At 39.8% G+C, this 24,408-nt stretch overlaps 1 protein-coding gene across 1 annotated transcript in view; it reads left to right on the top strand.

Moving 5' to 3' along the window:
* The window catches only part of ADCY6 (adenylate cyclase 6), a 1,739,117-nt gene that overhangs the window by 1,499,501 nt on the left and 215,208 nt on the right, over window positions 1-24,408 (top strand). Inside the window, exons 11-14 of the mRNA XM_044083802.1 lie at window positions 6,657-6,685; window positions 13,170-13,317; window positions 14,170-14,267; window positions 16,039-16,126. Of these exons, the coding sequence (XP_043939737.1) occupies window positions 6,657-6,685; window positions 13,170-13,317; window positions 14,170-14,267; window positions 16,039-16,126 (363 nt within the window). The remainder of the gene's footprint in view (window positions 1-6,656; window positions 6,686-13,169; window positions 13,318-14,169; window positions 14,268-16,038; window positions 16,127-24,408) is intronic.

Here is a 24,408-nt window from a genome sequence, read left to right as displayed (position 1 = left end):
AGAAGGGGATGTTCATCCTCACAACTGTCAGCATACGTTTGGCTTATGAATTTAATGTATCTTCTTTCTCCTTTATAGCTTATGGATACATTTCCACGACTCTCTCCCAGTTATATTCTGTTCTCTCTTAATGGAATAATTCATGTATGTTTATTGTGTATGAGATGACTGTAACACAAGATTTAGAAATGCCAAACACATTGTGCCCCACTGCAACTTATTTGCCAGGGTGAATGGTGATGCTTACTTCTGTTGGTCTGCAGACATGATCAGGGGTTATTCATAAATGTTTCAGATTCCCTTGCCATGCTTACATAGCAGAGGTCATTGGCATAAAATGTAAATTAAGGGCATTGTTTCTGATGGTCAGTAGTGTTGCTGGATTTGTTATCACCACTGTGTTGAGGGAAAGTACACATTTGGCTTTACAAATCTGCTGGTTTTCACAGAATACAGACATGAGCTATGTTTGCATCCCTGTGCTTCAGAATTAGTTTTCTGATGCCTTTTTTCCATTCTCAGCTGATGATGATCATTTGTGGTCTGCTGAGCATTTCATCACTGTATTGGAAAATTGGCTGTATGTCACTGTTGTTTTCTAAGCAGTTCATCCATACTATAGTGCCTTAAATTCATGCTGCTATTCCACAGTGTGCTCTGTGATTTACATTTTTGTGTTTGGAGATCATTCTGTAGATCATCAGTACTGTACTTACTCCATGCCTGGACTTATCCAGATGCAACTGCATTAACGGTCAGTATCACCATTGTGTAAGACCTTTGTGAGCTGGACATGACTTTGGGATGTGGTTATTACCATGTACTAGCCCTAAGCAATTGCAGACAGTATTATGAATTACTTTTGAGTGAGGTGCTTAATTTCCCTATAAGTAAAATGGTTCTTTAGAGTTAATGCATATACTGTTGAGTCTCTGCCACTGAAAATAATGCTAAAGTAATACCGAATGGGTGCTGGGAACAGGAACAACATCAAATTTTTTGTATGTTTAAGAAACTAGTTACAGAAGCTCTAACAGTGAATTGATTGGATATAAAGAAACTAATCTTGATGCAGGTAGTTTCCAGCCAGTACTGGCAGGGATAGTTCATTTGTGAGAAGGACAGCCACAAGCATGTGGTTCACAAGCACTAACAAATATCTAGACACAATGTGCTGACTGATGAAGAGCTGTTGGCCATTGTCTGTTGATGTGTGGCAGAAAGACTATAGCAAAGATGATGATAAACCACTGCAGAGGTTGTTTACAAAGCTTTACACAGAGCATCATAAAGACTACAGAGAATAATAGTGAACGTATGTTGGTGTGATATAACAGTGACATACAGACCAGGAAAACAAATACACATGGCAGAGTGAAAAAAGGACCTCGAAACAGTTGCTAGGTAACAAACTTTGATGTATTGTCAATGGGGGCCTTTCTCAGACAAAAAAAAGAACTTAAAAGGGATATTGAGAGTGATTTGGAGATTCAACACCCTAGAGGCTGTGTTGAATGGGTGGCTAGAGAAAAATAGAAAGGTGCCTCTCAAAATCAGTCACACCCAGGCACTTGTTTATATCCAACTGAGTTGTAGTACATGCTCCACTGTATAGCCAGATGTTGCTGCAGGTACTCAAAACAGACGTAGGTATTTAGAAATTCTGAGTGAGTCAGCAAAGTGACATTTTGGTCCATTATGTCTGCCTGAGATCTTGCCGTGTGTGCAACATGCTTCACAACAACCAAGAGGAGGAGGAGATGATACCATGTGAGATTCCGGATTTCCCTGGGGAAAAATAATAGCAGACCTGTTTCATTTCAGATGAATGCAATCTTGTCTATGTGGACTACTACTCAAGTGCCCTGAAGTGATTACACTGAAAGTACATCTTCAAATAGCATGATAATGGTTCTAAATGGCATTTTTCTTGTCATGGCATTCTAGAAATTCTTATTTCAGACAGACAGCCTCAGTTATGGAGCCAAGAGTTCCATACTTTTGTAGTTTCATTGGAATTGCTATTCCCATTGTTAAGTCAAGCATATGTATACCAATAGAAAAAAGTATAGTTGCTGAAGTACCATTGAGCAGCGTGACTTTCTGTTGGCATATGCTTAGAGGACAGTGCAAAATGCAAGAAAAATCAGGTACTTTCTGCAAAACAGAATCAGAAACATACTTCATTTTCTTTGTATTTATAAACTGCCCCTAGTAAAATCATGGCAGTTAAAGAAAAACAGCATCTGAGACTCTCTTCTCTGTTGCTTCTACTGCACTGCACAGATGTACTGTGCAGTCTTGGGACCATAAGTTCCAAACGCACGCACTGTACATCAGTAAACAAAATGAACAAGGAGGAACATTACGGTGGCCTTATTTATGCCAAGACATTGTTCAAGAAAGTTAAGCAGTTTCTTTCTTAAATAATGTCATCGTATAATAGCAGTAATCCACTCCTGTTTGTGGTTATATCAGGATTTACCCACAGTTGGCTTTGTTTAATTACTCTGGCTTCGCCTCCTGATCAAACCACATCAACCATGGTCAAATCCTGATATAGCCACGCACAGTCATGGATTATTGTTTATTTCTGCCATGCCAAAATGAACTCAAGATGTCCATCTGCTTGTGGTCAGGATGACAAGTAGGACTTCCGTACCACAATACAACACTACAATCCACAAGGATGTCACCTTCCCAAGTACTGACTGACAGACTAAAAACAAGGCTGCCAACCTCATTGGTACTTTAGCAACTGGAAAAGTGCTAAATCTGAAACAGAAGTTGGAAGTAACACAACAGTACCAGTAGTAATACTGGGACAGAGGGTGCTGAATGCTGACTAGCTTGTTCCCGGGAGACATCATGAGATTAAAGGATCCTCATGACAAGAATGATGTGCGTTACAAGGCAGTGGTGCTTCAAAAAACTAGCACTATGGGATCCTAGCTTATATGTATGTATGTATGTGTGTATATATATATATATATATATATATATATATATATATATATATATATAGATATATATATACACACACACACACACACACACACACACACACACACACACACAAGGGCCAGGTAATGTAAAAAATAGGAAACATCTGTGTGAAGCCAACCAAGCCATCTTCCAAGACTCTTGTTTATCCATGGAGAGTGATAAAGAGGAAGAAACCAGACAAGTATTTGAATATTTAATACACTTAAATATGCCTGCTGCAAACATAGCAAATGTCTTGCTTTCAGAGGTGCAACCCAACTTATCTGATGGGGCCAGTAGTAGTGTTGGGTTAATGAACCCACAGTTCAGCCCAGGCCCTGTTTGAAAGTCCATATATTGATGACATATTTTATTACTTCAAAGATGGACTTGCATTTAAGTTATTTATTTAATGGGACTAATTTAAATATTTTAAAAATGTTGAGGTTTTCTGTGTATTCTGCATGTGCTCTTAGTATTATCGTAGTATACTAGCAAGTTGCAAATGAAAATCATAAGAGGATGGCTGTAATATATATTAAGGACATGGTACCTTTAAGAAATGAACGCAGTACATGCTAACAAAGGCATGCATGTGTTTCTTTACAGGCTGTCACTTGTGAGCTATCCAGGAGTAAGGATGCATGACCCATACCTCTGAGTCCAGAGTCATTTTGTGTATTTCATACTCAGTAGCACAATGCTTTAACGAGATGTACTGCTGCTGTTAGAAGTATAAGGTCAGTAGCAGCTGCAGGCAAACAATGCTGAACTTGTTTGTAGAGCAAATTGCACCTTGATAGTTAAATGGTACAGACACAGTAATACGTGTTTCACATAGACAGGTAGACTCAGGTGGGTGGTATAGCTGAGATTTCATGTCTAATGTAACTTGGTGAGCGCATTAGGTATACAATTGGATATTTTGTCTAGGCTGACTAGTTAGTGCAGATGAGGAACCACAACAAGTATGTATATGTGCATGTACACACACACACACACACACACACACACACACACACACACACACACTCTCTACTGTCTTAGACTGATAAATGCTACAGATAGGTGAATGTAATAGGTAGACAGTCTTGTGATACCTAGGCTGGCAGTATTGTTAGCAGGTATCTTTCTAGGCTCATCTACTCTCCAGCAGAAGAGCATTGCATTATGTATCAAACTGATATACCCTTAGCTAGAGAGCTGTAAAACATACATATTTTAGAGCAGTTTAGTTAAACTGTTGAATGTCCGATCTTGCTTAGTAGAAATACTTAAGTATATTACAGAAGGTAATACATATGACCCAAAAGATCTTGCTTTATTCCTGGGGCATAGTTATAGCGTGAATGTTTTCCAAATGTAGGTTGTTGTACCATTTTGTTTTTTCTCCCATAATTTTTTTTTTTTTTTTTTTGAAAATAGTTGTCTACATTTAGTAAGTGGGTATAGTTTTAGTGTTTTCTCTTGTAAGTTATCAAGATAGGCAGCTAAAGGAGTGCAAGGGAAAAAGGAATTTGTCCCTGCTGTAGCATTACAATAATCTGAAGATGTCTGTGTTGGTGAAATGAGGCACGGGAATGTTAATGTACTGGAGTGGTAGCCAGTGTGAAGGTGTAATAAATGTGAGAGAAAAAGAAAATAATAGCCAAATACATGAAGAATTTAATGCACTGAATTTCTGAAACACAAGGGGGTTGTGAGCCTAGCTGAGTTCATTATACATGAATATTAATGGAGTGAATTGTCATGCAGTATTATACAAAATATTAAGTAAATAATAGAAGTAGCCTGGCTTCACAGAGCAGAGGGATGGAGCCCTTACTGTGACTCAGGTGAGCAGGGGATTGATCAGAGGCCGGGGAACTGGAGGAGCCAGGCAGGGAGGAGATGAACTGAAGAGCCAACTCACTTCTCCTGTGGGGGAGGGGTGGAATGGTTTCATGTGTACTCTGGGGGCACACTGGGCAGTGTATCTCCCTAACAGAGACTAGAGATACCACTGCTTATTCTCCATGGAAAGGAGCAGGGTCACTTGAAAGAAACAGCCCTTGCAGAAGTGAGGGGGACATCCTCTGTGGCCAGTTGCATGCCTTTCCCAAGCACATGGTTGACTGGGTTTGTGCATATAGGGCCAGGGAGAAAAACAGAAAAATTACAGACCACCCCTAATGGTGGTCTAAATGACAGCCCATCCCAGTCTGCCTTCAACACAGGGAAGAGGAAAAAATGGACCAACTGATTGGGAAGGGACTGATTGACATACAGTGGATGTGTCCTCCCCCAAACAAAAAGTAATAGAACTAGTTAAGCAGCAGAAGTACAGATATCCAGAGATCCTTGAAGACCTATCTTGGCGACATCTAGTAACTTTGGAGCATTAATTCTATACTGAGAAAAAATGTGTACTTGTCCTAATTGCCTAAATGTGCATGTGTGAACATCTGTATATGTAAATAGACCATCAGGTACTGCATGGCGTATTTGGCAGACAGACTTAGACTGCTATGTAATCAAATGGACATACAAGCATTATTGTGCTAGATAAATGTGGTTAACTACCTGACTTAGCCTTTCATACCATTATCAAGTTACATGTACATTGTGAGTAAGACTACAAGTGTGAGAAATGTTAACTGAATTTTTAACTACTGAGGCTTGTTTTACGTTTCACAGCATGTGAACAGCATGCTGCTAAGCGAAGACAAAGTCCAGTTTTGAGTAAGATGTGACTGAATCCAGACATTTTTATTGAGAAAACTGATTTACAGTTAACTGTAACTCTATCCGCATTCTGTTGTGTATCTTCACACACTGTAGGTATAGATGTATCTATCCAGTACAAGCCTGAAAAGTGAATTCTGGATTAATTTTCAGGTTTCTAACATGTCAGAAAGTAGAGTTAGGTGGGGACATAATACGGCTTATGTATTTATTTACAGGTTATGCTCACAAATTATTCCATTTTTATTTACTATTGCTTCTTCATATGTAAAGTAGCATAACTGCATTCCATGATCTACTCAAAACAGTGTTAACACCACTGCAATGGCTGCAGATTTTTAATTGCAACTGTCTGATGTCATGTACTTCATATACTTATTTACTTACATGCATTGCTAGTTTTTGTTGACTGGATTGATCCCAGGCAGTCTGCTGCCCATATCCAGGGAAGACCCAGGGTGCTATTTACACAGGTTGCTACACAGGTCCTCACAAAAACAACACAACTAGGTGCTGTAGACAGCTGACTTTGCCAAATAGATAGGTACAGTCCCAGTGATGTGGCTGCTCTAACTGCAAAACTGATATGAAGCATACCAATTGACACTTTTTCTGGACAGTGAAATTGTCAGTGAATACTGTAAATAGATCGCTGTGGAAGTTAGAAGATGCACATTCAGATAATGTAGAAAGGATTATTAGATGCTGCAGATTTGTAAGCAGGACATTGTGGACAAGCAGTATAGATTCTACTGCTGGGTGACATTAGCAGGTAAGTGAAGTGATGTAAACACAACTCTAACCATACACGTACAGTCTGCCCAACTTGCTTTTTAAAGAAAAATGTAATATTTGTATTCTGGATGCTGTTTGTGCTAGACTCTTTGGTGGAGATAATACAGTCAAAAACTACATCTGAACACATTTTCTTGCTTTTTGTTTCCCAGGGTATTGAAGAGACCTCCAGCAAAGACAAGTAAGTATACAAAGCTCATATTTGGTGGGCTGATTTTTAATCTTGGCAGTGCTGTAGGAAGGCAGATGTATGGTGCCACACTGTGGAGATAGGCATTGCTTCCTATGGGCACTGTCTGAGAAATGTAAATTCTCATATGTTCATCTAAAGAAGAACATTCTGGCATACATGCATAGCTCAGCACAAATAAAAACTGAACTGTTTATCTTAAAATCGGTTTAATGAGACACAGTATGAGAAGTGCTGATACATGGCTCATCCCACATAGATCTTGTCATTGCGTCTTCAGTAATGGGGTTTGTTTGTGGGACTGGCCTAAGAAATTATGATCAAAGTACTGGCATTCATTTTTACAGCAAAATTATGGTGCATATGATCTGTTACCTTCCGTGGAATTAGCTATTAATATAGCTGATGGTATATGGCTAGTGGTTTGGGTAGTTTTGTCCTGATATTTGGTCTGCTAGCACCCTCCAACCAGTCAGAGGTCTGCCCATGTTATTGTCACTTGAGGGCTACATTTACACTTCCAAGTTGCAAGCTGTGAAGTAAAATAGTCTAATCTACCTTTCCTATTCAATATGGCTAATGGTCCTGTAGAATCCATACTTATGTTCAGATGTAGCTGTTTTCTGACTAGCTGTTACTTGGCTGCAGTTACCAAATATTGAATCTCTATTCCATCTGGTATATAATTTCTCTTCACAGCACTCATGTAACTTCTAACTACCTCTGCTGCTCCTGCAAAAATTATGTTTAGTTAAGTCTGACTCTTCCTCACCTCAAGGACTTGTTTGACAATTTATTTGGAATTCCGTCACTTTCTACAGCCTTGTTAGTAAGACTTACTAGGACCCATTTAATTTCTCTTTCCAGGATGTCTGGCTGCATATCACAGAACATGACTCCTCCATGACTTCCTACTCCACAAACACTCCAATCACCCCAAACCAGTAGTCTACAAATTCATACGAGATGACCGTATCCTTGCCCCACGATACCTAAATACTGTCCTAAGCCACTGCAACTGGGAACCACTACGGACACTTGAGTTAGACCAGGCAGTAGACTACTTCAATACTACCTTCTCTAACATCCTTAACAGTCTAGCTCCCAACAGAAAGATCAGAGTTAAAGCCAACTACACACCCTGGCTAAATAGGGTCACCAGAGCCTTACTAAAAGCTAGAGATAAAGCCTGGAAAATCTGGAAAACTGACAAAACCCCTAGCTCCAGTCAATACTATCAACAGCTTAGAAACGAGGCCAAGGCTGAATCCAAAATAAACAAACAAAACTATTTTCTTAGCGCCCAAAGGAAATATTCAAATAATCCACAAAAATTCTGGCATGCCATTAACTCCCTACTAAAGCCAGGCAAAACCACAACTCCAGCATCCAGCTCTACTAACAATACCCTAGACATAGCTTCTCAATTTAATAACCATTTTACTAAATCCATCGTAGCCCTGTCCAGTCAAATAACCAAAAATAGTCTTCCTCAGTCACAACCTAACCTATCCCACACCACCCCCTCTTTCAGCCTATCACCAGTGCCCACCTCAACTATCAAAAAACTCCTCCTAAAACTAAAGCCAACCACACTGGCAGCTGATAACATACCTGCTGCATACCTAAAAATGGCTAGTGACTCCCTATTATATCCTGTCTCCATCCTTATCAACCACTCCATACTAGAATTCTACATACCCAAACTCTGGAAATTATCTCAAATCATTCCTCTCCATAAAGGAGGTAATTCTTACGAATTCTCCAGCTACCAATCTATTGCCATCCTTTGCCCCTTATTCAAAATTCTTGAGAAATGCATCCACTTGCAAGTGATGACATTTCTTAACACACACAATCTACTATCTACCACACAACACAGTTTCTGTCCACACCACAGCCCTTCTATCCTTCACTAATTTTATAAACCTTCACAGGAATGATAACAAATATGTATCAGCCATTTTCCTAGACCTCTCTAAAGCATTTGATATGGTCTCCCACTCCATTCTACTAGACTCACTAACATCATTATCCTTCACCTCCTCTACTATAGTCTGGTTCAGAAGCTACCTATCTGACAGGCAACAATCAGTCCAGTGGAAAGGAACTCTGTCTACACAACTTCCAACCACCATAGGAGTCCCACAGGGCTCTATACTGGGCCTGCAATTCTTCTCTATTTTCACAAATAACCTCAACAGCACTACACAACATGCCACACTCATACAATTTGCGGATGATTCAACTCTGATCTGCTCTGCCTCATCTCCCACCACCTACATACACTCACTCAAGATACCTTTAACTCGGTAGAAAAATGAATATCAGGTATCCAACTAATTCTAAATCCCAAAAAGACAAAACTGCTACTATTTACCCCAGTAGATAAAAAAAAAAAAACCCTCTCCTTTACCATAACATCGAAGGACGGCACCACCATCTCCCCTTCTAACCACACCAAACTTCTGGGCATTGAAATTGACAACAATCTCCACTTTGATGTTCACATCTCACATACCATAAAACTAGTACCCAAAAAACTAGGCTCCCTATACAGGCATAAGTCCTTTCTCTCACAAAAAGCAAGAGTCACTCTTGCACAAAGCCACCTTCTCTCAACTGTTATTATACACAGCACCAGTCTTTACCGAAATCAGACAATGTGACCTAGACAAACTAGAATCATGCTACAATAAAATAGCCAAGGTTGCTACTAACTCAGCCTATAGAACCCATCACTGTGCTGCACTAAAAGAACTAAAACTGCTTGAGCTTACCACAGCTACTTATCACCAGCTGAACACAGCCTACAATATTCTCAAATATCCTGAAAAAAACCCTCATTATCCGACCTACTTGTCTATACTGCATGACCTAAGATCCAGTGAAAAATCTCTCCTCTCCATCACCAAGGCTAACAGTAATGCAGGGAAAGCGCTCTGTTCCCAGATCGTTGCCAGACATTGGAACTCTCTTCCCTTATCCGTGTCCACTGCCCCCCTCCACATCCATATTCAAAACCTCCCTCAAATCGCACCTTCTTAGTACCTGGTTATGCCCTTGTATCACATAACCCTATCCATACTACTATTAACACCCGAAACTCCTCTCTGATCACATGCTGGATCTCTGATCCCCTGTAGGCTTGGTCATCTGAAAGGGTACTTTTGACTGTAGAATCTTACTTGATATATTTTCTTATCTTACCAATGTATAACTGACATTGTCTTTTTACCCATGTTCTATGTCTTCTTTTACCTGGAGTGTTTTATTAATTTCTTCTTATATTACTATGCTCAGCATATATGATAAAATCTGTTTTGTGTATTATGCTGGATGTACTGTAATTGACATTGTCTTTTACCTATGTTCTATATCTTCTTTTACCTGGAGTGTTTTTATTAATTTATTGTTTAATTACTATGCTCAGTATACATGATGTAATCTGTTTTGTGTATTATGTTGGATGTACTGTATTTGTATAACTTGATGCTGGAGCTTTTCTCCCTGGGCCTCCGCTGAAAATGGACCTGGTCCAGTCGGAATTTCCCGGTTAACAAATGTAAAATAAATAAAATGACATTGTATGTGTCAGTGATGTTCGGGTTCTTCTTGTATAGTTCTTGTGTATATTCCTCTGACTATTTCTCGCTATCTTCTTTTTCTAAGTCTATCTAATTTTTATCATGCTTATTTTATTTGGAAATTAAATCTTCTTTTTCTAAGTCTGTCTAATTTTTATCATGCTTATTTTACTTGAAAGTTTCAGAGCCGCGGTGGTACAGCAGTAGCGTTGATGCCACACAGCAAGAGGTTCTCCTGTTCGATTCTCGGCTGGAGTGCCTTCTGTGTGAAGTCTGCATGTCCTCCCCGTGGTCGAGTGGCCTCCGAAAGACATGAGTGAATGGGTGTGCCTTCGCTGAAGGTTGGGCGTCGGGCTGGCAACTCGGCACCTTAAAGAAAATCGACTACCAATCATTAGCGGACCGGAGTTCTAAAGCTGAAAAGACAAACAACATTTTACTTGGAAATTTCCCTTAATATCACCAATCTTCCTGAAGAGCTTTCTTGTCGTTCCCATTTTATTATAGTCTTTCAATGTTTTGCAATGCTCATTTAAGTGTGCTTTGTTTCTTTTTGCTGTTTTCTGAAACTCAGCATTCAATTTGACATATTTCCCTTTCCACATTGCCTTTTGTTCTTTTTCCCCTAGCCACTTCTATAGCCCCCACAGACAGACATTTTGCAGTCTTAATCTTTCTGTATAGAATATGTTTTGCTGGCCCCTCCTGGACAAGATTACAGATTTCTGTTTTTTAGCTCTTTAGGTAGTCTATTCACCAGGTCTAATCCATTAAAACTGTTCTTTACCTCCATCTTGTATTCATTTTGAGGTTGTATCTATTTAGCATGGATGTTTTTTCTTGTTTTCTTTAATTCTAAACTTCATGATAAATTGATGGTGTGTGCCACAGTCATCCCATGCTGTTATTTATGCTGACTGTATAGAGCTCTTCCATCTTTGATTACAAAGTATATAATCAGTCTGATGTCAGTGTTGATCATCTGATTATATCCAGATGTACAGTTGTATCTTGGGCTGTTCAGTTCTTTTTGTAGTTCATGGCCAAATTTGCCAATTATTCCAGTTGTAATTTGACTACCATTTTCAGCATTTCAGTCACCTATAATGAGTGAAATATGAAATTTTCATAAAACTGGTCAACTTCCTGTTCGACATCTGTAGTTGGAGCATTAACTTGTATCATGTTAATGCTGAATGTAGTTTGATTCAGACATTGTCTTTTTTTGGTGTGAGGGTTATCACTGAGCACTGCCATGGACATGCTTTTATTAATTATGAGGGCTCTTTTGTTTGCTTTATAAGATTCTTGTCCACAGTAGAAGATCTGATGATTATCTGACATAAAATGACTCATTCCAATCCGTTTTAGTTCCCTAATTACCAAGATGCCATTGTTTATTCTTGCTGTCGCAACTCTAACCACAGCAGGTTACCTGGGTTCATAGATCTTATTTTCCACATTCCAGTGGCATATAGATATTTGCAGCCTTGAACTTTAATTTTGTCACTGAGAACTTCGCAGATGGATGTCCTTTTGTTTTCAGTCCACCTGCATCATAACCTCTAGCAATACTTGTACTTTTCCTCTGCACTTTTCCAGTAATGAGCTGGAAATCTTCAGACCTGAGGCCCTCATCTTCTGGTGTCACTTCAGCATGTCTGTGGTTGCTTTTGTCCGTAAGGTTTTCTTTGCAAAAGGATACTGGAATGGATTGCCATTACCTTCTTCAGTAGCTATGTTTTAGTCTAATGTGTTTGCCGTGGCTTTCCCATTTTGGGTGCCCTTACCCTTTTTAACTCTTTGCTTCACTGTGATGCATGATCCCTTCACCACAACACGCTTTTGGTCCAGATGGGGGAGAATGATCTGTGCTATGCTTAAATGTTTCATGTTTTATTATGTTTTTCTAATTTCCTTCCCTCTTTGTTTGAATTCCTGGTTCTGTTAGTCTCTATGCACATTAGTAAATCAATTTCTTGTTTATATTTCAGTTTTGTAAATTTGCTATTTATTTTTCTTGGTTTGATATTCTAAGCTATGGCTGAAAAGAGGTCAAGCAGCCAAACTCCTCCTTTCTGATCAAACTTAAAATAAAATGTCTCTTTAGCAACATTTTGAGGCTTGGGATTTGGAATATAAATTGACCTTTTCCAGTTGAATGGACACCATTGTCCCACAGCTTTCAGCGGCACTACAGTTGAGCCATATCTATTGGGCCTGAGACTGATTCTCACACCCATAACATCTCTTATGTTCTGCTCAACTTTGAGCAAGTCATCTGACCAAGTCTCATGATTCACCCCACCCCACCCCTCAAAAAAAAAAAAAAAAAAAAAAACGCACAGATAATAGGAATGAAACAGACCTGTTTTTCATGTGACATTGATTATAAAAATGAAGTGTGGATGTTTTATGTTATGTAGTTTATTTAATTTGCTAATCAGGTAAGTAGATTGGTCAACAGACCCTTTTTAGCCATGACTTGGGTCCACAGGACTACTTGAGTGATAGTAAAACTTTACAGAATTAACATGCAGTATACAATGCTGTGGTATACAAACAGCTGCACTTTAACAGTGACACCTACTAATGAATTAAAATCGTATGTACTTTATTATAATGCGTGTGTGTGTGTATATATATATATATATATATATATATATATATATATATCATTATATATATATTGAACAGTCTAACTGAAATGTTATCAAATGTTCTATAAAAAATAGACTTTAACTATGTATGTTCTTCTTCAATTTGCAACCCATAATAGGAGCACTGTATGGTTTCCTTCTGCTTTAGTTATTGCGGCTCCTACATTCCTGTCCCTTGTAACCTTCAGACAGTTTCACTTAATTCATGTTCTTGTCCTCTTTCTACAGTAGATGTGCTCAGGAAGCCATGGATCCAGAGGATGAGGTGAATGAGTTTCTCGGGCGAGCTATTGATGCCAGAAGTATTGACCAGCTCCGTCAGGATCATGTGAAGAAAATCCTGCTCACCTTTCATTCTCCAGAACTTGAAAAGAAGGTATGCTTAACAGAAACAAGTTTCCAGGCAGTGAGAGTTGTTTTTCTAAAACGTGGGAAATGTCAGAAGTTTTGGTGCAAGGAGCATGCAGTAAGGTGCTTTGAAGGGACTCTAAAGCAACATACAAAAACTGTAACCATAGCAATCTGTTGGACTTTCTGTACAGAAGTGAGGTACTTGAAGTCAGGGAATGCACCTCTGCACAGAAATGAGTTATGTGAAGTCAGGGAGAGGGTCTGTGCACAGACTGAAATAATACTGAAATTGGAGAAATTTTCATGGGAGGAGTTTACATGAAGGTACATGAAATAATGAACTGGGAGAAATTTTCATGAGTGTATGAAACAGTAGCAGGTAGCATAGAATGATTTTGCATTAAAGTGTGAGAACTAATGACAGAGCGAGAGGATCTCCACAAAGTTATATAAATAGTATGAGATGAAGTGGTACAAGTTGATTTTGCTTGCGAAATAAATGGTATTCAGTCACAGTGCTTCCTTTTGAGTGTTTTATGTATTCTACAGAAGACTTACATTTTATATCACCTAATTTTCCTGCTAAAAATAAGTTTTGTCTATGTGTCTTTCCGCAGTCTATCCCATTTTGCTTCATGGGTTGATTTAGTAAAACAACTTTTCCTGAAAAATGTGCCCCAAGGGGCTTTGTGATCTCATTGCATAGTACTTTTCATACAGAAATACAGATATCTAGAAGAAAGTGTTTGTTTTAGCTATTGATGGAGCAAGTCTTAATTTCTTCACTTAATGAATAGCATAGCACTTTATTATCGGATTTGTGCTCTTTCTGTGAACAGTGATTCTGAGTCTGTTTTGATAAATGTGTCTTTTGCAGTATTCAAGGAAGGTGGATGATCGCTTTGGTGGTTACGTGGCCTGTAGTTTGTTGGTGTTCTGCTTCATCGGATTCATTCAGATTGTCATATTCCCACAGTGAGTATTTCTGATGTTTGTACTGTGCAGCCAAGAGTCCCAAACCACCCATCTTTTCCCTTTTTTGCTCCCACTTAATTTATTTGGAGAGCTCTTAGTTTTTGTATTCTGGGTGGTTTAGTGTTTACTTTCACAGAAAACTGTCCTTCCAAAAGGTTGAACATCTGTTAACAAAATTTTCTTCTGTTTGAAAAAGTGATGGTGGTTTAGTGGGATCATAATTAACTTCACAGCTTGATTCCTTTTGAAACTGCAAGGCCTGCATTTGCAGTCCTCAGAACTGCAAGCCTAAAAGTGCACAAAAGGGTGAAGTATATATGTACACTAATCTCAGGGTTATGGTTCCTTGTAGTATTCTCCTTACTCCAAGGTTCACTGGTTTAGAAGTTGATTTATTTGATTAGAAAATTATGAAAGGCACAACACCACATATTGGGGAATGGTGACATCACAGTGAGTACTGAGATTTGCTTTGTTTAACATTCATACTTTCATTTTTTTGTAGCCATGGGACTTGCATTTATGGCTGTCACACTTTCAGCAGTCCTCGCAGCTAATACATACATGCTTTGGTCACCTGGATGGCATGGCCAAGTAGCAGTTAGCCTCTTCCATTATTTCTTGAACAGGAACCTTAATGAGTATGTCTGGTACACGTTTTGCACCTGCATGGCACTTTGGAGATCTGATGAAGTCCTCTGACAACTCAGTTCTGCCCATTAGGCGGGACTGTTTACTTCCCAGTGGTTGTCATAGTAGCCTCACAGCTAGACCCATAGGCAGTGAATGAGCTTTTGCTGCAAGTATCCGGCAGTGATAAGATTGTTATAACCTGTGGATTGCATGGTGGGTTGACATATCATTTCACATCATTTTCCAATATGATTCTATAGACAAGCAGCTTTTACTAGTGGGATTTGCATATTTTTACCATAATAATAAAACAGTACGCATGTTTTTGTCATTCATGTTTTTTTTTTTTTTTTTTTTTTTTTTACAGTTGATTTTCTGACAATGTCATGCTTACTGTAATGGAACTTGTTCCTCTTGCTTTATCTTGTTCTGATCTGTAGCAGGACCCTAGTATTGTCAGTGGTAAAACTTTGGCCTTATCTAATTGATGGCAATGCACTGTCAGAAAAAGAGAAATTTTTTTCAAGATTCAGTACTGGAGACTGACATTTTGATTGTGTATTCCAAAAATGTGCAAAAGTGAAGACTCCTGTGTTCATGGTCACAGCTTGCTACCACCTCATTGGTTCCCTTTGAAAAAATATTGGTGCCTACATGCACAACACCTGTCCCATCTGTTCCTTTGGCGAACACCTTGGTCATTTTCTGCCATGTATACTAAGGAATGCCTGTTGAAATTCCCAAGAGAGTAACTGTAACCCTCAAATACCAGAACTAAAAGAGAGAGAGACTATTAGAAAACATGTATTTTGGTATTTCATAGTATTTACCCTACATCATGTTGTAGTGATTTTTGCAGTTAATATAAATGCAAGTAGCAGGGTGCTGGGGGGAACACAGCTGCCTCCTTCATGAAATTAGTGCAGCATGTATTTAAATTTACAGTAGTAGCTAATCACTTTCCAATGACGTGGAAAAAGGTGGAATGTCATCATTTCATCAGCTGTGTGAATTTTTTTTTTGTCAGTTACATCTGTAACTTTCTATATGATTTTGACCACTCTCTTTTGATTTGCTTCTGGCTGTTCATAACCATAAAGCTGAAGGATGTGATGTTTTTCTGTCTTTCTTTTCACAGCACACCACTGATGTTGGGGGTTTACATCACTATATTTGTTATCCTGGCATCCCTACTGTTCATATGTTCAATCTATTCTTGTATAAAGGTAAGGAGAAACATGTATTATGTTTGGAGAATGTGCAGTGAGTGGAAAAGCAAAAACTAAATTTTCTTCATCCGAGTTTTACACATTTTGTATGTAAAGAAGTTTGTTTCTGAATTTCCATTGTTTAAGTTGTTCTTTCTGCTGTTATCAGTGTCTTCCTTTGTCATTCTACACTGGTGGCTGTGAAGTACATAAATTCAGAAATTCAACCAAATTTTAGGCTGTTTCAACATCTTAATCTATGTTCCAGTTGTTGTGAAAAGGAGAGATATCTATACCAAGCGATCCCCCCCAAAAGGAGAGATATCTATACCAAGCGATTGCAGCCCCCCAAACATCTCCAACGCCCAAGTGAGAACTGCTCTCTCCAAAGCAAAAAACACAGCATCCATGGGACCTGATGGTGTCCCCGGCTGTGTGCTCCACGAACTCAACGAGGAATTAAACCCACAGCTAGGACAGCTGTTTAATCATAGTCTTACCTCTGGATACGCACTCCAGGAGTGGCGCACTGCAACTGTGGTCCCACTTCACAAAGGCGGTGCCTCCACCGACCCTGGAAATTACCGGCCCATTAGCTTGACAAGCCTTATCTGCAAAGCCATGGAGAGGATCATAATGGACCTCATAAATAAAGACATAGGGAATTTGCAGACTTTGGATCCATCCCAGTTTGGCTTTGTCAAAGGCAGATCATGCCTTCTAAACTTGGTTGACTTTTTCAAACAGTCACCAAAGCCATTGATGAGGGAAAGGCAGTCCATACAGCCTACCTCGATCTGGCGAAGGCCTTTGATACAATACCCCACTGGTATCATTGAAAACTCATCAGCTTAAATGTTAACCCATACATCACAAGATGGGTTGCAAACTGGCTGAGTGACAGAACCCACAGGGTCAGAGTTGCTGGCGCCATGTCAGACTCAAAGCCTGTCACAAGTGGTGTACCACAGGGCTCAGTCCTGGGCCCACTCTTGTTTGGCATCTACTTTTCCGAAGTACAAGCAAACACAGGAGGGTTATGGCTGACAAAGTTTGCAGATGACTGCAAACTGGACGCCATAGTAGAAAACACATCTGACACAGATATCCTTCAGAAGGGTCTCACAGAAACGGATAACTGGTGCCAGAGCCATGGCCTAAAGTTAAATGCCAAAAAATGCATAGTCATACCCTTCGGGAAAAACAAGGTTACCCCTAGCTACCAAATAGGTGGCAATCCACTGAGTACAGAAGAAGTTATCAGGGACCTGGGGACCCAGGTTGATAGTAGTCTGTCATTCGACACCCATGTAGCTAAAGTAGTTAGGAAGACCTTCTACATTGCCCACCTTATCATGAAGGGATTCTCATCTAGATCAAGGGAGGTCATAGTCTCCTATACTCATCACTCATCAGACCAATGATTGAGTACAATGCCCCATTCGGAATGTATCTGACCCGACACTTGCAGCAGCTGGAGAGGCCACAAAAGTTCCTCACCAAAAGGATAAAGGGTCTCAAACATCTGTCCTATGCTGCCCGACTGAAAGAACTCCAGCTCTATTCAGTCGCCACCGCTTGCTCAGAGGTGACCTTTGCCTAACATACAAGGCCATGTCAAACCCAGATTTGATGAATATGCTTCACCTCAAAAATCTAGATCCGTCAGAGCCACAAGGGCGGGAGACTTAAACCTCGACACGGCTATTAATAGGACGTGCTGGAGGGATAGATTCATCACCCAAAGACTCCCTATGCTGTGGAATAAAATCCCGGTATATGTGAGGCAGAGCACCTCGCTGGCCTTGTTCAAGAGAAATCTTGACCAATGGATGGGAGATCGCAGATATACCCCAGGGATTACCTCAGTGTCACTGCTCAACAGAGGCACAGCAAAATAATGGGTATAGTTCCCCATACTAAAGGGGTGGCGTAAGCCACAAAACTATGGGCTAGGCTTGTAAATGCCCTCGGGCAGATAGCCTAGTATGAACCTATGAACCTATGTTCAGCAGCTAAAGGTTAAGAAGCTTCAGATGTACCAGACATGAATAAAAATGTATTTGCTTAGCTCTGGGGAAAGTTGGATGAAAGAATGGCTGTGCTTGTTTACAGATTGTATCCTAACATTTTAGGGGTGCAATATTTTATTTACCTATTTGCATTTGTTTCCCAGGAAGGTCTAACTGGGTTGGAAACCCCTTTTCAGTGGAGGCCTGGGAAGAAACATTCCAAAAAAAAAGTAACCGTATTTAAGTACCTTTCCTTTTCCCACCCATTGTTTTCCATAGATATGTAATACTGAGTGCCCATCCAACCCCTCATGCATGTCACACTTGCAGCTCATCCAGTAAAGGACCTGACATCATGGACATGTGGGTCTGTATCAGTTTGTTGAAGCCTTAGTTCTGTGAACCTTTCTTCACTGACCCGAAACCACCGAACGTTCAGTTCCACGAATGTTGACATCGAAAAAATATTTCACCAGGGAAAGGAAGCATTTGGCCAACACTGCACCGAAACACACACACCGCAGTATGTCAAACCCACCCAAGTTGGGAGCTGCACACCCCACACCCCCCCAACTATATATACCAACTCTGAGATCGCATTACATTGGGAAAAGAGGCAAATCTGTGCTGTTAGCTAACTGCTTCCTTTCCCCACTTAAATCTTTCCCCGATGTGAACGTTTGCGGAACTGAATGTTTTGTGGTTTCAGATCAATGAAAGGTTTGTGAAAGTGAACCTTCGACAAAATGATATGGACCGGGACATGCACTTTCCCAATTTATACACAGCCTGTTTGGTGGATTTGGGTATGTTGAGACACTGTAACAATTCGCAAATGTTCACTGACAACTAGGGTTACCACCTGTCCCACTTTGGGAGGGACAGTCCCTCTTTGGGCAGTTGTGTCCTGACAGAATATATTAAAAATGGCAAATGTCCTGACATTGTAGGACATAATTATGTCCCATATTTTATGTAATAGTTGCATAAAACAGTTATTCTGTATCTAAAATACCTAAATGTTACAAAACATTGCATAAGCAACTAAAATGCTACAAGAATAAGCTTTTATTTAGGCAGAAAAGTTAAGTTCTATCCTTTGTACTGACCGTGGGTATGTGTCGGCCTGTAAAATCTGATGTGTGTCTTGAAAATGTCCCACTTTGGCCATATGAAAAGGTGGCAACCCAACTGACAACCACTTAATCCTCAAGGAAATAAATACAGTATGTGAAAGATTTATACACACAATGTCTCTGGAAGCAAAACTGTCATGAACAAAACTCATAATAACAATCTGGTTGGCAGAAACACGCCACACCCACCACACGTTATGCACCCCACACATAGACCTGTTTATACTGGGGCATTTAAATGCTATCTTCCCAAACCCCAAAGCTGTCCCAAACATTCTACTAGCAAACCAAAAATCATGCAATAGAAATAACACCTAACACTGCACATACAGCCACACTCAGTGATGTCTCAACTACCAAGCCCATAAGGCAAGCCAGTACACTACCCAGGACTCTAGTCATAGGGGATTTCATTCTCGACATACTGATGTCCCACTCACCAGGCTGAAAAAGGAGAAAAACAACACAGCCAAGTTCTGCCAAGTTATGCATGCACTCAAGTCATTGCAGCACAGGTAGTCCATATATGTGTAAATGACTTGAGACTTACCTCCCTAGACTATATAAAGAGATATTATGGAGCTTTCGGTTTGTGTGTCACACGTGCCTAGCATTGAGCAGCATTCTGCCTTCAAGGATGATGCCACAATACAAACTGAAAATTATTGACTTTAGTAATTGGATTAGTTTTTGTTATTCGTGGAGGATACAGTATTTCTCAGTGTGGGAGGACATGGTTATCAAACCATGTTGCTTTACCAAGGATGGTCTGCACTTGTCCACTCTAGACTTTTAAATATTGGCTAAAACATTATTCACCCCATCAAGTCTTTTTTTAGGCAATGCCAGATTGACAAACTTTCCAGCAAAATCTACCCAGGGAAATCTAAAGGTGTTACTGCTCAATGCCAGAAGTCGCGACAAGAGGCTCCACTTCCTCTAAGCTCTCCTTGCCTTGGAGAATGAGGATATCTCTGCAGTCACTGAGACATGGCTTAAAGCCACAGAGAGAACTCCAGTAATACAATGCTTCAGTGCCTTCCACATATTTAGACCAGCAAACTGCACAGACGGACTAAAGGCAAAGGTATCTCGCTCCACATCAGTAACAAGCATACTTCTAGTTTGTTTTAACAAGATGATGCACTGGAGTTCCTCCATGTCTAGATTAGCTTAAAATGGCATACCATGTCTTTGCAAGCTGTAGGACAGTCTGTATGTCACATGAAACACAGCTCATACTTAGACCTATTGAAGACACTCACCACTCAACAAAATGCCATACTCATAGGGGACTTTTAATTATCCTTCTGTAAAATGGGAATCCTACACAGTACCAAATTTGCAGGCACATTGATTCCTAGACTTTGTAAACGTAAAAACCCTGGACTAGTTAGTGGATACTCCTACTACTTTACAGACATATTAGACAAGAAGACCCCACCACCACCAGTATAGTGTCCTGTCTGATGAGGTCAAACTGCAAAGCAGTCCTCTTCAAAATGAGAAGTATTTGTAACCCTTAGCAAACCCTGCGACTGTCAGAAACTACTCCAATGCAAACTACCAAATGTTAAGTGATAACCTGTCAAAGTTTTAGGAACCTCCGAACCCACATAACACAGCAGCCTATGCAGAATTATTTACAGACTCTGTTAACAGCCATGTTAGTGATTGCATAGAAGCTGATGTGCCTAGCAGAAGTAAACTCAAAACTAATTCAAAAAACAAGCCACCCTAAAAAGATGATAATGGTAGGTCTGTAACAGTAAGCGGCTACTGGCAGGAGAGAAGGATTATGTTGGCGTGTATTTATAGTCCACCTAAAACTGCTACAGTGGAGCTTAAGAAATTTCTGGGAGAAATAATCAGCTTGCATCACGGGATATTAACTTGTAGGTTGTGATTGGAGTTTGATTTGCAACAGTGAGGATGTATCTGGGGGCCTAGAAGAGAAAATATAACAAAGGAGATTAGTTGTTTGAAGAAATTTGTGAAAATATTTGGAATGGAATATGTGAATTCAGCAGAAGGAGCTCAGTGAGAATTTATGTATTATTCCCCAAGGTACAAAAACTGGCTAGGCTAGACAGAAATTTATTTCATAGGGACATGTGCATTTAATTGGAAGTTTTGATACATATCCAATAACAATTTCACACTGGTGTTTCCCCACCTGTCTGTTAAACAGAGAGGAATTTAAGAAATGGGTAATAGAAGTTACTTGGGAGTTATTAGGGAAGATGGACATTTCTTCAGAAAATATATACAGGGAGTGGGAAAAAATGAAAGTGAAATTTAAAAATAAGGTAGAAATAAAAGCAAAAGACATTGGTTAAGAAGTAACAAGAATTATTTAGAGGGACTGAGAAAAGTTAAAGTATTGCAGAATAGCGGGAATCTCAAAGAACATGAAGAGGCACAACTGTAGGGTTCTGAAGACAAAAGAAGGGACTGCCTCAATAATATGCAAGAGTTTAGAGATTGCTGTTAAGCAACTGTTTTTGATAACTCCAGGACACAAAAGCTTTTAGCACAATGGCTCAGGCAACAGAATGTAGAAGAGCCTGTAATGAGGAAAATAACCAGAGATCCTATAGAGGTATTAGAAATATTTCAGAAATTTTATGAAAATCTGTATAACGCTGAGAAATGTGGATATCAAGAAGAAGTACAAGTGGAAATGTTTATGGAAGAATTAAGTTTGCCAAGGTTAGAGGCAGATGAGGCTCAATTACTAGCAGTTAGGATATAAGGAGGTAAAATGGTAATGTATAACAAATATACAGGAATGTCTCCAGGAATAGACAGCATTCCTGTGGACGTTTGGAAGCTAGGAGGGAAGAAAGTGATAAAGATCTGGAAAGTTTTAAGAGTATTTTAAAGGGGAGAGAAACACAACCATCCTGGAAGAAAGCTGTGGTGGCTGTAATAGCTAAAGATGGTAAAGACCCATCAGATCCAGCTTCATATAGGCCCAGTTTGATTCTAAACCATGATTATAAAGTGTTTGTCTATAATGGCTAAAATAATGGCAAAGGTAATACCAAACCTCATAGATATGGATTCATAGACTGTTACTAGGCAAATGACCCAAGGGGCCTTTCTAAGTCTAGCCAAGTTTTCCCAAAAAAGTGATGAGGTCTTCCATCCAAGTAGGACATTGAGAGCAAGGCATTTCTAAGAACCTCTGTCCATAAAGGACATGGGTGACAGGCGTAATGTAAATTTCCTATTCCTATCCACTTGTCTGTGTTGTTTTTAAACTGGATAATAGACAAACTCAGCTTCACATGGATGGGGACGGGCTGTTCTATAGGAGGGGGCAGTCTCTGGGATACATCTGTCTCTCCAGAATGTTCTGTGTATGTCACAGACAAACTTCAGGTTCCTAGACCTTGTATTTCTGGTATTGTTTGACTTACAAATATGTAAGAGATTCATAAGTGTGGATTTGCGGATACCTTTTAAGCCAGGCATAAGTCACTCTTCAGCAGAGAAGAAGAGCTTTAAGGTGCTCTGCATAAGGTAGGTTTGTTATGCCTTGTATTCTTTTTGTGAGGAACCTTTGAGGTTGCCCTAGTTGCAGTGGGATAATTACCTCTTTGGACCTAGATGCCATGCCCTTAATTATAATTTGCGCAATATAAATGGATTTCCTCACCACTGTAGCCACAGGCTAATCAAAGGTAAGGCTACTTTCTAAGTGCATACCCAAATCCTTGACCACTGGGTTGAGTCTTGGGGTGCATTATCAGTGTGGTAATTAGCCGGGATGGTTGATTTCCCAAAGGGTACAATTATGCATTTCTTAGCATTGCATTTAAGACCATGGCTTTGGTACCAGTTATGAGCCAGGGATGGACCTTTTTGAAGAACTCTAGTGTCTGCAGGGGAGTTGATAATAGCCCCCTAGCTTGTATTCATCTGCAAACCTAGTCATCTGTAAAACTTCAGCATTTGTTTCCATTTCAGAGAAATAGATGCCAAAAAGGAGCAGGCCCAGCACTGAGCTCTAGGGGACTTTGCTAGTGACTGGCATCTTGGTGGAGGTGGCCTCACCTATTTTGACCTACTGGGGTCCTATCAGTGAGCCAGTTGGCTGTCCAGTAGGTGGTAAAAGGGTTTATACCTAAATTAGTGAGCTTGTCTGTAATATCTGAGTGGGGTATTTTATCAAAATCTGTGGCCATGTCGAGGTAAGCTTTGTGCACAGTCTTACCCTCATCCAGTGCTTTGTTGACCCTCTCAAAAAAAGTCCACTGGATTTAATAGGCATGACCTTCCTTTAACAAAGCTGAACTGTGATATATCCAGCATTTGCAGGTTACCTATGTCATCATTTGTCATGTCCATGACAATTCTTTTCTTGGCCTTGCATAAGAGGCTGGTAAGACTTATGGGTCTGTAGTTACTTGAATCAGTGCTTGTACCTTCTTTGTGCAGGGGAATTACTGTAGCCATCTTCCATTTCTTGAACACAAAACCTGACTGAGGGCTTCAGTTGAAAAGTGATTAAAATGGACCAGAGAAGTCATGTTTCATGCTATTTATTAAACATCCTGGAATATTATCAGGACCGAGCAATGCAGTGTTTTTGGCCTTGGAAAGTGCATTAATGACCTCTTCTGTAGGTAATGGTTGGAGGGGTTGTTACATGGTATTTCCTTTGGACTGTCGGGGGGGGGGGGTTGAGCTGAACCTGTCAGCCAAAAGGTTAGCAATGGCCTCCAGTTCATTGTGGGTGATGCCATTTACAATAAGTTCTGCGCATTGTTGTGTATATCCTCTGAGGTTACGGACATAGCTGTAGAAGGCTGTGTGGTTGTCCTTTGCCTAAGAAGCTATTTTTTCTTCAGGTTTAGCCTTTGGGGTATTAATTAATCCCCTTAGCTGCCTGTTTAGATTGGTCAAGGGGGCTTTTAGTACACATGGCTTTGTTCCTCCTACGCTTGGCCAAAATGTTTTCTTTTGTTGTACAACTATTTGATAGTGTGATTCCACCAGGGTGGCTTGTCTTTTGAATTTGTCTTATTCTTAATATGAGTGGGCATAGCTCACTCTATAAAGCTATCAGTATGGCTGTACGGAGATTTTCTAAATAGCTCATTGTATTCTATGGTGTTTACTGTGTTTGGGGATACTTGGAATT

The sequence above is a fragment of the Protopterus annectens genome, chromosome 9.part0 (genome assembly GCF_019279795.1).
Source record: "Protopterus annectens isolate FY-2018-M chromosome 9.part0, PAN1.0, whole genome shotgun sequence".
Classification (NCBI taxonomy): domain Eukaryota; kingdom Metazoa; phylum Chordata; order Ceratodontiformes; family Protopteridae; genus Protopterus; species Protopterus annectens.
The sequence above is the reverse complement of the archived record's forward strand: the minus strand, read 5'-3'. Positions and strand labels throughout refer to the sequence as shown.